Below are 15,020 nucleotides of genomic sequence, written 5' to 3'. Positions count from 1 at the left end.
AAGGCTAACAACAGCATTACCAAAATGCCCGCACTTGGCTCTTTTCAATCGCTAACCCTTTGGCACGGAAGCCTAACCATGCCTAACCAAGTTGTTTCCATCTCCACAGGAGGAACAAAATTGGTGCTAAGAGACTAGAGAGAGCCACAAGAAAAACAGTGACAATGTGGCAACTCTACAGAACACAGGCACACACATCTACAAAGGTGGCATCACACTGATCAAGAACGGAGGAACTGAAACACGATCCACTCAGGCCGGGGCTGATGATGCAGACCGGTTCAGCCTCTGAGAATGAGGAAAATTCTGGTCTTTCTGTGCATGGCACTTTGGGAATTTTGTAGCACTCTGCAGCAGCTAGACGCCTTATTTAAAGTCTCTCCAGTAAACTCTGGCAAGCAACTAATTTTAGATTATGAGCACTCCATTTAGGAACCCTTGGGTATTTACTTAGAAAAATACGGCTGTAAAATCATACATTAGGGACCTGTAGGGATGAAAGAACTCCTGCCTTGAAAAGGATCCTCAGGTGCCATTAGTGCTTGGCAGCCTTATTTTAAGTGTTAAGGGGTGCCTGTGGTCCATCATTGACTGCTTGAGAGTACAACACTGTCAAGGGGCTACTTTCTGTTCTTTTATGAATTTTAGGAATGGCAAAATCAACCTAACCCCCTGTGCTGACTAGCTTTAGGTCAACTTGATGCAAGCTAGTTGTCTGAAAGGAGGGAACCTTAACTGAGAACATGCTTCCGTAAGATCTAACTGTAGGGCACTTTAGTTAGTAATTAATGGGGGAAGGCCCAGCTCACCATGGGTGGGGCTACCCCTGGGCTGTGGTCCTGGGTTCTTCAAGGAAGCAGGCTGAGCAAACCCTGAGCAAGCCAGTAAGCAGCACTCCTCCATCTCCTCTACATCGGCTCCTGCCTCCAGGTTCTAGCCCAGCTTGAGTTCCTATCCTGACTTCCTTCAGTGATGGACTGCAATGTGGAAGGGTAACCAAACCAACCTTTTTCTCCCCAATTTACCTTTGGTCACGGTGTTTCATCACATCAATCGAAACCCTAACTAGCAGAGCCCCACTCAATGTCTTCTGGAAACCCAAACTCTTCCTCTAATGCCTGTGTACTCAGGGGCTGTATGCAGGCGGTCACCTTCAGTCTCACCAATGCGTTCTTCCTGGGATGAGATCGTCAGGCATTAATGCAGACGTGAGGATCCCCACAGAAAGTCCTGTGCAGACGTGTGAGACGACAGAGGAGTGGCACCAAGTGACACACACACAAGCTGGCTAACGAAGAAGCTTCCTACTTACAAATGTCCTTCCCTTGAGTCTCTTCTTTCCACCTGCCCCCCACCCCAGTCTCAGGGTCTACTTTCTGCCCAAGTTTCAACTATCCTCCATTCTTCTTGCCCCTTACTGAGTGTCAAATATTCTTCTCACACCTGTTTGGAATAACCCTAGTTCAGGGGAAGAGCCTTAGCTCTTCTGGAGACAGGGCACCTGTGAATGACTCTCAGGCCATTGAGGTCCAGCCTTCAACTCATCCCATGTGATGCAGGATTTCTGCCTTGAAAAACACCTGACTGGCACATAGGCTTTATTAAAAGATGATGCTGAGTCAACCATTGTCTTCCCATGGACAGCGATTCCCTGAAGGTGCACAGCATGTGGTTTCGTATATTTATATAAATGCTCATTAAATATTCACTAAGGGGGCTGGTCGGTGGTGCACACCTTTGATCCCAGCACTTGGGAGGCACAGGCAGGCAGATCTCAGTGAGTTTGAGGCCAGCCTGGTCCACAATGCGAGTTCCAGGACAGCCAGGACTGATAACAGAGAAGCCCTTTTATGAGGAATGGCATAATTCATACCATTCAAATTTATATTTTACCATTCCTCATAAAAGGATTATATGGATTACATAAGAAATAAATATATATTCACTAAGGATGAACCAACAAAAAGCAAGTTATGGGAACGAGGATAATGAATAAAGACCTTCAGGTTGGGTGGTGGGAAAGTGAGGAGAAACAGCCCTTTTTAGGAAGGAGGACACCTCTTCCTGGGATAGTACAAAAGTGACAGAGATGCAGCTGGGCACTTGTAGGAGGCTGGGGGGTCAGTAAGAGGTTTGCTCACGCAATGACTCCCATTTGCTCAGTAAAATCAGAAACAAAGTCCTTTGCTGAACAAAGGCAGGGTTAGGAGGCCCCTCTGCGATGTGGTTGGGGGCCTTCATTGCGTGTTCCCAAACTGTATGTGATCTTTTCCACCACTTCACTTGCCTTTGATCAGAGAAATGGGCTGGTGTGGATCCTAGACTGTGGCTCTGTGAACAGCACAGAACAGACATGAAGACAGAAAATTCAACTGCCAAGAGTCAGAGGGGGAGATAAGGACTCGAGTACTCCTCAAATTTGCACATACATGTTGTTCACAGCTTAGTGTCTGGACACTAATGTTTTTTTTTTTCCTGCAATGCTCCCTGCCCCCCAGATCCAAATGGTATTGGAGGAGTTCAAGGCTGACACTAGCAGACGCCAAACTCAGCGTTTCAAGAGGTGTCTCAGCCTGGATGTTCAGATGAGGGGAAAGAACAGGAGGTGAGGAAGGAGGGAATCAATTCCACAACAAAGGACATGGCTGGTCCCCTGACCAGTGGGGAGGTCAGCTCTGAAATGATCGACGGCCATTATGTCCACCTCTCCCTGTAACATCCACTGCCTTAGAGAAGAGATGCGGTTCTTTTAAGGTCTTCATTTACTTCCTTCTCAGACTGCCAGCTCTGAGTAAAACACAACCTTCTACTCATGTCTGTCTATTCCACTGGTATTTGTAGTGACAGCACAAACCCCAGTATTTTCATTAAACAGGAATAGAACGATGTACCACCTAAGGGGAGGTGGAAAATAGAGAGAAGGGGCACTTCAAAGTGCATATGCATAAAACTGGAGGTATTGGGTATAAAATATTACACAAGTACAAAAACTGGCCGACTAAGGGCATACTGTTCATGTTTAAGCTACGACTCGGAAATAAGCTTTAAATCACAATGTGTGAGCAGGGCAGGGTGAGGCTAAGGCAGGAGCATTGCTATTTCAAGGCAAGCCTGGGATAAATAAGTGAAGATATTTCATCCTAGGTTATGATCCACAGAAATTGTTTCTGTGGTCTGATAAAAAACACTGGCACTGAGGGTGGGGAACCCTGAAGCTAGAGTATCTGATCAGTGATCTATCTACAGGGAGAGTTTGGTGTTTTCATTGTGGCCAGCTAGGGAAACTGAGGAAAGCTAAGAGCCACAGGCTTCTTGAGAGAGTGACCTCCAGGAGGCTGGAATGTGGTGTAACAAAGTTGTGGGAAAGGAGTACTTAATTTTAATTCTAACACTGAAGTCAACATTAATTATAATAAACAGCACAAATCACTCATTATTAAAAAATGTAGATAACAACCAGGAGACAGGAAATGTGAACACAAGCTCAGTGTTTGCCTCTGATGGTTCCAAACGAACAAGGTATGAGACTAAAGCCTCAAGTGCAGATTTTGTGTGTGTGCTGGGTATCTATGCACACGTGCATGTCAGGGACAGTTGTGGGGGTTAAAGGACACCTTCAGGTGCTAGTCCTCACCTCCTAACTGGAGACAGGGTCTCTTGTTTGCTACTGAATACATCAGGCTAGCTGGCCCATGATCAAGTTTCCTTCCTGTATTAAAAATGTACAGTGGCCATGGGATAAATCTCAGTTAACAGCATATTTAGATATGCTGTGTAGAACAACACAAAGCTTCAGCAACGTGTTCTCTTTCTAGAAGACACACTGTCCTTCTGGGGAGAAGGACAATGCCTCTTATCTGGCACTGTGTCTAGCTTTATTTTACAAAATTAGCCTTTACCAAGAACAGCATATCTATCTAGAAGAGATCCACCCATCAATGACCAACAAAATTGTGTTTGCTTTTCTTTCTTTCTGACTGGGGAATTTTCTTAAGCTACATTATAGGATAACTGGGGGAAAAAAAAGTGAATACTGTTATTTTCATGTTTACAGGTGTCTGGAACAAAGAAAAGGAACTACTCTTTAAAAATAAGACATGCAGCCGGGCGGTGGTGGCGCACGCCTTTAATCCCAGCACTCGGGAGGCAGAGGCAGGCGGATCTCTGCGAGTTCGAGGCCAGCCTGGGCTACCAAGTGAGTTCCAGGAAAGGCGCAAAGCTACGCAGAGAAACCCTGTCTCGAAAAAACCAAAAAAAAAAAAATTAAAAAAATAAAAAAATAAAAATAAGACATGCTAAGACTGACAGACAAGGTTTACACTTACTTCCCAAGCAGCAAGGGCTGAACTGCAGACTACCAATACCAACATCACTGAAATGAGCAAACAGTAAGTATATCTTAAATGCCAGAGTCTAGTTTAAAAGAAACAAAAGCCTCTCATGATGAACTAGAAATCATCCAGTCATTTATTTTGTTCCATACCAGGGATATAATGAACATATTAAAGAGAAAAATGTTTTTATATATATCAACATATTTTTATTGTGTTTCTACTTCTGGACCCCTCCACTCAGAAAGCAGGAACTGACTTTTCATTAAGCTGTGGCTCCTTTCCCTTTAACATAAGCTTAGTTTAAGGAAGGCTTCATTTATACAATTATCTAATTAATTTTAATCTATACACAGCAATTAAATCAAAGCCTCAATATAGTAGCTAACTTTTTGAAAATAACTTTTACACAATCTACTTTGCAAAGTAAAAAAATGTTTTGTGTTATTAACAACCACCTTTGAAAATTTCTCTATGTAAGTATCAGAACATATTTATTTCTCTTTATTTCCTATTTTGGGGAATGCCTTAGAAAAGTAGAAATTACATATAAACATTGTCAACTATTGTATTTCTAAAGTCAAGATGATTATCTCCTAAGTGTTTAATTTCTGCAATGACTAATTTTTAAAACTCAAAATTGCTACCCATGTAATTTAAAAACTGCACCGTGAAATGCCTGTTTATGGTGGAAACAACATAAAGGCTAAAATCAATGTATAGAACAGGAAAAGTATAAAATGGCACGGCTCCATAAATACAAAAATAGCTGCATTCTGTCTGACTCCAAATGCAGGCTTACACTACCTGTAAATCTTTCTGAAGTCTCAAAGCACAGCCAGATGATTAGAACAGAAAGGCCTGAAGCAGATGTGCTGGAACTAGGGCAGACTTCGGCCCATGATGCTCAGCAGCTCACGATGCTGACACACAACACTCACGTGTTAGCAATGAAGCATCACAAATGGAAAGGCAGCCTCAACAGTGCACACTGCTGTACCCCAAGTTCAATTACATCTATCAGAACAAAGTGTTAACATGTCACTTAGGATAACTCAACATCTTTGGTTTTCAAAGAAATATAATACTTTAAAAAATAGAAATACATCAATCTACTTTAACAAGTCATACTCATGCTAGAAGTTTTACTTAACAGCTGAAGGTCAAGATCCCAATTGTGCAGAACTAGCTTCAGAAAACTTGGAGTGTAACATGCTTAGTTCAGCTTAGATATCATCAATGTCTTCATCATCATCTCCAATATCATCAAACTGGATTTCGTCATCATCCCCAGGACCAAATGTGTCCGTCTCATTGATTTTCGCATGCTCTGGAAGTTCTCCATACGCCTTCAGACTTCTTGCTTCATCTGCATTGTACTTCAAGATGACATCAGCTTTGTTGTCTTGATAGTCTCGTAGACCGATCAATATAATGTCTGAGGTATTTATCCAAACCTTTTTTCTCAGCTTGCCTCTGATGTGGCACAGCCTCCGTACGCCGTCGAAACACATGGCTTCCAAGCGTCCGTTCCCCAGCATTTTGATCACCTGTGCATACTCTTGCCCGTCTTCTTTAAACACCAACTCTCTTTTTTCAGATTCATTTTCATTTTTACCTCTGCGCCGGTTTTTGCCTCCTTTGCCTTTATTCTTCGGCATGGTGGTAAGGGCAAGCACAGGAGTTGGGGTGGGGGAGTCCTTGCTGGTGCGGGCTGTGACTCCTCTCCACGGGCTGCTCCTAGGATGGGCAGCAGGAAGTGTCTTAACAGTGGTAGATCTGAAGCAACTGTGTAGCTGCTGGAGCTTCCTGGTAAACTGTAAGCATAGAAGATCCACAGGCAGCAAACAGTGTTCCCGAGTCCTGGGTTCTGCTAGCTGCAAAAACAAAACCAGTGTTACTGTGTTGCCTGGAGTATTAACTCCAAAGTTCTGCCCAGTCACGGCCTGCTCTAACTAATGAAGCAACAGCCCTGACCTGAGCTACTCCATTTTCAGTCAAAGTGCCCAGAAAGAATGGCTCCACATCTTGTTTACACAAGTCAACATCACCACTGCCAGCACATCAGGAGACACAAACTGGTATTTTGTGCCAACAAATAATGAAATCTATCAGAAAACAAGACACATGAACTTACCAAGCATATAGACGGAACCCCACCCCCGTACCTGGGACTGTACTAGAAGGTGCACCCCAAAGCCAAATGCAGCAGCATGCTGACTAATCCCTTGGTCACTTGTCTCAAGTTCATCCAGGAATCCTGGCATATACATAGCAAAGGACCCCAGCTCCAGTACAGCTTCTCCAAGCTGACACTCGGCCCCTTCAAACTGCCTCTCCAGTGGCCTGCCACCCAGAGCTGTACTGGATGGATGTCTTCGCACTTGAACAGCTATGGTCTGGTGCCCTACAGGCCTGCCTCTGCTCTTGCAGTAGGTCTTTGCCTTTAGGACAGCTCCTCTACAATCTGAACACAGGCAGGCAGCCTGTTTGACCCTTTTTAATGAAGATTCTGCAACCCACTTATATACAGGAGGTGCAGTGTATGATCTGGGAGTTAATACTAGTAATTAAGGTTGGAATAAAAGAACCTATGATTCTTTTATTCAGTGATCAGCTATCAAGCAAACCTGGATTTCTTACATCAAATAAAACTAATGTGAGTTTATGAATTTATTGTATTCAATAAATTCTGACATTGTATAAAGACACAAACATGTCCATCTACACTTCTGACAAAACACAACAGATACTCTTGACAGAAAGATTGTTACTAAAAAAACTCAAATACTGTACTTTATGCTTGTTCCAAATTTGAATTACTTGTGTGTAGAGGCGACACATGACCATACAAGCATGTTCATGTGGAGGTGAGAGGTCACCACTGAGTATCTTCCTCAATCACTCTCCATCTTGTTTTTGAGGCAGGGTCTCTCACTGACCCAAAGTTCATGGATTCAGCTAGAACATGTGTGAGCAAGTCCTGGGGATCCTCTTCTTGTCTCTGCTCCCCAGGGCTAGGCATGCTGGTAGAGAAAGCCCAGAGTGCTGGCATCAAGCTCAGGCCCTTATGCTTGCGCAGCAAGTACTTTACCAACTGACCCATCTCCCCAGCCTATTGTTCAGTTCTTTAGGGGACTTTAGATATAATGCCTTTGTTTTTGTTTGTTTTGAGCCTGGGTCTTGCTATGTAGCTAAGGCTTGCCTGGAACTTGTGATCCTCCTGCCTCCATCTCTTTAACACTAGTTTATAGGTATGATAGAGTGTTCACGTGTCATTTTATTCTCCATACTGATTTCAAACTGATCCAACACCATTTATCACAAAATATCTGAAATATAATCCTTCCAGTAAATTGCAATGGTATTCCTTTTTCAGTCTGTTTCTTGACTAATTTGTCCCCATGCCAGATTATTTGAATGAAAGCTTTGTGGTATATTTTGGAATGTGTAGTCTGTGTCCTCAGGACCGTTTTTTCTTCTGTGAGATTGATTTGGCTAGTTTAGAATTCTGCATCACAATAAGCATTTTAAAATCAGCTTGCCAATTTCCACAAACAAAAAAACCTACTAGAATACTGACTGGAATTATATACCATCCACAGACCAATCAGAAAGAAATAACATTTGAGTCTAAATGTCTTAAAATGTCTTATTACTCCATTTACATACATATATATTTTAAATTTCTCATCAACTTTTTTTTGCAGATTTCTAGATTTTTTAATCTCTCGAATTACCCAAAAATTGTCATTTCAATATTTGAGTATTCTGATATCTACATAGAGATATCCAGTGCTTTCACTAAACTCAAAATTTCTATCAGTAGTGGGCCTTTTGGGGAGTGAGCGGGGCAGAGTTTGGGTTTTACAAATAAACATTTACAGATAATAATCTTCTCACTGGCTTTTCAAGCTCTGTACTTTACTCTTCTTGCCAGTGATATGCTAATGACTTTCCTGTCATTTGTTTTTAATACCAAACAAGTTTTTCTGCTTTCTTTTTATGGTTTACAACTGCTGAAAAAAACCAACTGTATTAGCAATTCCTAGTAATTTATTAAGTCTTACTTTATGGCCTAGTACATTTCTGCAAACACCACATTTGTTTTGTTACTAGATTAATTTAGCTGCTCATTTAAGGTACATACCACAATGTATGAAATAGCCTATGAGCATGCTTTCTTAGAATTAGGTTATCAATAGGCTATTGCACTTTTCAGCAATCCAACTGCTTTATGGAGATGAAACACATGAGACTAGTGAAATCTGGGGGCGATGCACTAGCACCTTCCTTTGGTATTAGGTATGCCTCCATTCTTGATTCAGTATCCCACTCATTTCCTCTAAGTGTCCTTACATTACCGTAAGCAACCACACGGATGTGATGGTTAACTGGTGCTACAATCCTTACAACCCCACAGCTAGATCCTAAGCACAGTGCTCAGCCATATCGTCCTCCAACTACAGGCAATAAAATACATTTATAGCCACGGCTGCTCATGAAGTCTGGCTATTTCATGTCTCCTTTTCTCTACTTATTTTCTCTAGGGTGCCATCAGAATAACCCACATGACGATATTTTAAAAATAACCCACCCGAGACAATGTTTTAAAAAGCATTATCACTGCAGTGATCAAGTTCCACAGCTACTTGATTTCTTAAGACCTTGTCATTCCAGGTCATCAGTAACGACAGTTGAGCAACAGTGCCCATTTCTCCCTATACTCCTCCAACATTACACAACACAATCTGGGGTCTGATGCTGGTTCAAAGACTCAGCTTTGATTTCTGGGACTAGTCACAGTATCACAACACTGTGCCAATCCGGGGTGCACTGGGGGAAAGTTGGTGCCGTCAAGTTGGGCAATTGAAGAGACAGAAGCAAACCACACACCTTTATGTTCTTTATGAACAGTGCAATGCCCAGTCAGGCGGTGGTGGCGCACGCCTTTAATCCCAGCACTCGGGAGGCAGAGCCAAGCGGATCTCTGTGAGTTCGAGGCCAGCCTGGGCTACAGAGCAAGTTCAAAGACAGCCAAGGTTACACAGAGAAACCCTGTCTCGAACACCCCCCCCCCCAAAAGAACAGTGCAGTTCTCTATGACTATAAGCAATAGTTTTGTATTTCATGAAGAGCAACAGTAACTGGTGCAAGGTTAAGACATTTGGGCAAGAAGCCCCGACACCCTTGCTGACACTTGTTTCTTGGCACAACTGCCTGTAGCTATGAGGCTTCCAGTCCAGCCTCTCAATTCCGGGCTCTCTGTGGATCTATAAGTCTATCCTAATGCCAGTAACAAATGCTGTGTAAATTTCTGCAGTAAGTTTAAAAATTATGAGGTGGCCGGGTAGTGGTGGCATACATCTTAAATCCCAGCACTCGAGAGGCAGAGCCAAGAGGATCTCTGTGAGTTCGAGGCCAGCCTGGGCTTCAGGGTGAGATTCAGGAAAGGCGCAAAACTACACAGAGAAACCCTGTCTCGAAACAACAACAAAAAAAAACTATGAGGTGTGACTCACTAAACTTTGTTCTTTGGCTTTTCTTTTTCCCCCTCCTTTTTGGCTGTTTGAAGTCTTTCTATGTCCATATGATCCTTGTGTCAATTTCTACAAAGATAACTGAAATCTTGGTAGAAAATGCTAATAAATTAAACTTTTTCATATATACAAAATATGTAGGTCTCCAGGGCCCACAAATATAAGGTTATGTCTAACATTATTTACATTATTATTTGTGACATTATTAACAAAATTTCCTAGTATCACATTGTTGGAAAATGACTACTGTAACACAAATGTTAAAATGGTCTTATTAATAAAAAACTTGGAGCCAGAATATTAGAGTAAATGCTGAAAGATGAGAGAGACAAAGGAACAAGCCACAGCCACCACCCCTTACCTCACCAACTCCTCAGCCTGAAAAGTCTCTAGTTCCTGTCTCCCCATACCTTATATACCTTTCTCCGCCCAGCCGGCACTTCTTGGGACTAAAGGCGTATGTGCTTCCCAAACAGAGGCATGAGATCCTAAGTGCTGGGATTAAAGGTGTGTGGCTCCGAGTATTGGGATTACAGGTGTGTGCCACCACTGCCTGGCATCTATGTTTGATCTAGTGGCTGTTCTGTTCTTCAGGCAAAGTTTATTGGGGAACACAGTAAATCACCACAGACTACAACGGAAAACCAGCTTTGGTATGTCATGCTCATGTCCCCGTTTCTTTTCACAGTATCACGCTACCTATCTTTAATAAAAACCTGTTTTCTTACATACTCTCTTCACTCAGCAAAGGCTGTGTACAGCAGGAGTGCAAACTTACTGTCCCTGACCTGCTGTCATAGCACCCCGTACATTGTGGCTCTTACCACATGCCTGGGTATCTGCCTGATGTAATGAGAGCTTACATCCTTAACTCGACTCTAGAAGCAGTTAGTGGTTTTTGTCCACTGCCAATCACTCTTCATCCTCCCTTTTGTTAGTCTGCTGTCTTTAGCAAGTTCTGCTCAAATGTTTCAGCTGTGTCATTTCTGTGAGCCTCAGAAAGCAGACAGTGCGGCTTCTGGGCCAGCGGAGAAATCTGAAAAGCGAACAGCACCACCTGGTGGTCACAGGCTGTCGGGGCGATGAGGTTTTCTGAAAAGAAAGGCATGACCTTCAATTTCCATTGTGTTACACAAAGCCTTCCAAATGTGGATGTAAAATACTGGCCCCAAACATCAGGCTTGTAACCCCAAATCTTGTGTTGAGGAACTTGCACAGGGAGATGAGCAACATGGTCTACTATACTTTCTGACCAGTTAACCATCCAGTAACTGACTGGATTCCCGGACTCTTTCTTCCATAGCTTCCATTTCAGGCATTGGTTGGTAGCTTCTGAAAAGTAATGGCTTCCTTGAGACAAACGTGACGTGTGTGACAAAGCAATGTCGGAGTTTCCTTGTGGCTTTGTTCTCTATTCAGTATCAGGGTGTCACACTCTCCTATCACACTTTTAATTTCAAATATATTGTAGGGAAATTACAGGCTGTAGAAACACTCAGAGATTTAGGAATTCAGACTCCAAGCGTCTGTCTCACGTGCGTGCGTGCGTGCGTGCGTGCGTGCGTGCGTGCGTGCCTGTCTGTCTGTCTCTTAAGCCAGAAATTATGAAAAGGGGCTGGGTTGATGGCCCCATTGGTAAAGTGCATGCTGCACACACATCAGGAGCTAAGTTCAGCTCTGCAGAACCATAGCCAAAGGGTGGCCTGTGCCTAACCCCAGAGCTGGGAGACAGGCAGGAAGAGAGAGCCCTGGGGCCTGCTAACCAGCCTATCTAGCCCAGTCTGAGATCCTAGATAACATGTTTCAAAAAACCCTACTGGAGAGCAAGAGGAAGCGGCACCGGATATCAACTGTTGTCCTCCATGTCTGCATAAGTGATAAATATTGGATCCATTTGACATTCTCATAATTATGAGATATTTGACAAGTTTACTAAAGAACAATCCACCAAATTCAAGAAATGTTCATGTCTTTTACACCTTGTAACAAAAAACTACAAACTCAGTGACTTAAAAATAATATAAACTTATTTTCTGACAGCCGAAATGAAAGCATTGACTCATTCTGTCTGGAGGACTATGGACAAGTTTTGGTGTTCCCTGGCTTGTGCACACATCTCTCCAATCTATGTGCGTGCCTTTATGTTCTTCTATGTGTCTTTAACCTTCTCTTCTACCAGGTCACCATTCACTGCATTTAGGGTTCACTCTAAATTTAGGATAATCTCTGAGGATTGCTGTGGGATGTCCTGTGTGTTGTGAATATACGTTGCTATGATTGATTAATAAATAAAATATTGACTGGTCAGTAGCCAGGCAGGAAGTATAGGCGGGGCTAGCAGAGAAGAGAATTCTGGGAAGTGGAAGGCTGAGTCAGAGAAGAGAAGACACTGCCAGACGCCAGCGGCCGCCATGACAAGGGAGATAGAAGATACTGGTAAGCCGCGAGCCACCGTGGCAAGGTATAGATTTATAGAAATGGGTTAACTTAAGATATAAAAATTAGATAACAGCCGGGTGGTGGTGACACACGCCTTTAATCCCAGTACTTGGGAGGCAGAGGCAGGTGGATTTTTGTGAGTTAGAGGCCAGCCTGACCTATAGAGCGAGATCCAGGAAAGGCACAAAGCTACACAGAGAAACTGTCTTGAAAAACAAAACAAAACAAACAAACAAAAAAATTATATAACAAGAAGCCTGCTGTGGTCATACAGTTTGTGAGCAATATAAGTCTCTGTGTTTACTCGGTTGGGTCTGAGCGGTTGTGGGAACGGCGGGTGAGAGAGATTTGTCCTGACTGTGGGCCAGGGTAGAACTGGAGAAAACTCCTGTTATAGGGCAGGAAAGACACTGCTGTATATTTTATAAATTTAGATTCATCCTTCAATCTGCTACGATATGCTGTTTTGACTGAAACACATCATGAAAAATCCAGCCTCAAACAACTACAAACCCTCTGAAAGATTTTCAGAAGCCTCCAGGTGTCTTCAGAAGATTCTCTGAGAATCACTACTTCAAAATAAATAGTCTAAGGTATATGTACAGTATGGTATAAAGTTTCAGAGGCTAAGAACACTGGCTGCTCTTCCAGAGGTCCTGAGTTCTATTCCCAGCAACAACATGGAGGCTCACAATCAACTACACTGAGAACATTGTATACATAATAAATAAATCTTTTTTAAAAAATTATGGAAAGTGAAACTGCCAGGCCATAAAGATATATATTACATAATATACATGTATCTTTCATTCTATTACGTATTAGGCTTTCTCCAAAGTTGTCCCCTTCTACATCTCCACAAGCAGCATACAACAACGTCTAGCATTGTTATACTTTTAAAATGCTGCCTGTTTGGTGATAGTTTTGATTAAAAGTGATACTGCACTGATTTTTTTTATTATTTTATTTTTGAGATTATAGTTATATCATTTCCCTTTTCCCTTTCCTCCTTCACAGACCCCTCATACTGTAGTGAGATTTTTAATCTTATTCCTTCTTTCCTGTTTATTTGTATTGTCATGAAGAAAGAAGGTAATCTGTCCCCCTGCCCCCTCACCCCTACATTGCTGAGGATTCAACGCTGGGCCTTGGACATGCTCTGCGGGTGAGCTACATTCCCAGCTCAGAGGCTGGTTTAAAAGAGTTGCTATTACCTGCCCAAGATCACAGTCAGAAAACAGAACCTACATTTTTCACCGTCAAATTCAGTTTTACTTTCACTCACCAACAAAATATTTCTGTTTCTAAGGAAGGTGTAGTCTCTCCCCAGTCCAGATGAAACTAAGGCTGTGACCTCTGGCCTCCATTCCTTAGGCCACTGCAGAAGCTCAGGGCGCCCCAGGGCAGGGAGTAGACTTCCGGCTCTTCCTCTACAGGCCCTACCGCATGCTCACTCAAGGCCGGGCTTCACTCCTACCTGCCTGCTATTTCTTTCTCATAAAAACCTAGTACTAATTCTCGGCAGCCTAAAGCCCACCTCTGCCTTTTTATTTTTTTAAAAAGGAAACAAAACAAAAAAACACCTGACTGCTACACGGAAAATATATTATGAGTGCCCTTTAAGAAACGCCATCTTGGTGGGGCAGTGGTGGCGCACGCCTTTAATCCCAGCACACCAGAGGCAGAGCCAGGCGGATCTCAGAGTTCGAGGCCAACCTGGTCTACAGAGTGAGATCCAGGACAGGCACCAAATCTACACAGAGAAACCCTGTCTCGAGAAACAAGAGCAAAATAAACAAGTCAGAAGAAGAAAAAAGAAACGCCATGTTGACCACAGGCAAACTAGTAACTTGGCTGTTGTTGGCTCCTTCACTCCCTAATCAATCAGTACAAGAGACACAATGGCCATTTGGCCACTTACTGGCGGAAGGAGCCTGATAAGGGGTATACAATAATAGAGGCTTGTTTTTATTTAACCGAAACTTAACTAGAGCGGACCACGTGCGGGCCACTCTTCTAGACGCCTTTCCCAGATCATGGACTCCTGCAGCAATCCGTATTTATCTTCGGCAGCACTGTTAGCACTCTTTAGACTAAGGCAGGGTTTCAGCATCCAGGCTGAGGTCAGAGGGGCCGGGAGGCAAAGAGCAGGGACTGGAAATTCTAGCCTTGTATTCAACCCCGAGAACATGCGCTTTCCGCCTCAGCGGCCTCCTCCCATGACTATTATCATCTGAGTCCTGCAAACCTCTCTGCCACCGGCGATTAGTAAACTCCCCCTCTTCCAGCCCGCCCCCCGCCAAAACGAGCTCTCCAGAGTCCCTCGGGGAGCCCCCAAACTCCGTACTCACGGTGACAAATCACAGCGGAACCCGTCCACCGCCGCAGCCCGGCGAGCAGCAAGACGACGCGCCCCTCCTAGGCAACGGCCGGCCACGCCCCTTCCTGCGGAGCGCCCCCCCCCCGTACGTGCCCCGCCCCTCGCCCTCGGAGGCCCGCCCACGTGACGCCGGGGCCTCGCGCGCTTCCACGTCCCCACTCCAACGCCTCGCCCCCCCCCGGATGTCACATCCGGGGCGCGGGCGCCGGCCCCGGCCCCGCCCCTTCCGCTTCGGCTCTCGCCGCACTTCCGGTCAGCGAGGCCTCTTCCTCCGCTGGTCCGCCGGCTTGGACCGCCACCCCCTCTCCCGCCCCCCTCCCCGGTTCTTCC

At 44.0% G+C, this 15,020-nt stretch overlaps 1 protein-coding gene across 2 annotated transcripts; it reads right to left on the bottom strand.

Moving 5' to 3' along the window:
• Positions 1 to 4,444: 4,444 nt before the first annotated feature.
• On the bottom strand, positions 4,445 to 14,796 carry LOC102917321 (eukaryotic translation initiation factor 1A). Of its 2 annotated transcripts, none has more exons than XM_006977660.4 (2): positions 14,662 to 14,796; positions 4,445 to 6,208 (listed from the first exon to the last, which is right to left on the bottom strand). In XM_006977660.4, the coding sequence occupies exon 2, from the start codon at positions 5,990 to 5,992 to the stop codon at positions 5,558 to 5,560; it is 435 nt and encodes a 144-aa protein (XP_006977722.1). In that variant the 5' UTR covers positions 5,993 to 6,208; positions 14,662 to 14,796; the 3' UTR covers positions 4,445 to 5,557. The 2 variants fall into 2 exon arrangements, with proteins under 2 accessions (XP_006977722.1, XP_015851912.1); XM_015996426.3 differs by lacking the exon at positions 14,662 to 14,796 and adding an exon at positions 13,596 to 13,941.
• Positions 14,797 to 15,020: the final 224 nt, after the last annotated feature.

This window comes from Peromyscus maniculatus, chromosome 19 (genome assembly GCF_049852395.1).
Source record: "Peromyscus maniculatus bairdii isolate BWxNUB_F1_BW_parent chromosome 19, HU_Pman_BW_mat_3.1, whole genome shotgun sequence".
Taxonomy (NCBI): domain Eukaryota; kingdom Metazoa; phylum Chordata; class Mammalia; order Rodentia; family Cricetidae; genus Peromyscus; species Peromyscus maniculatus.
This window is presented reverse-complemented; position numbering and strand designations above follow the sequence as displayed.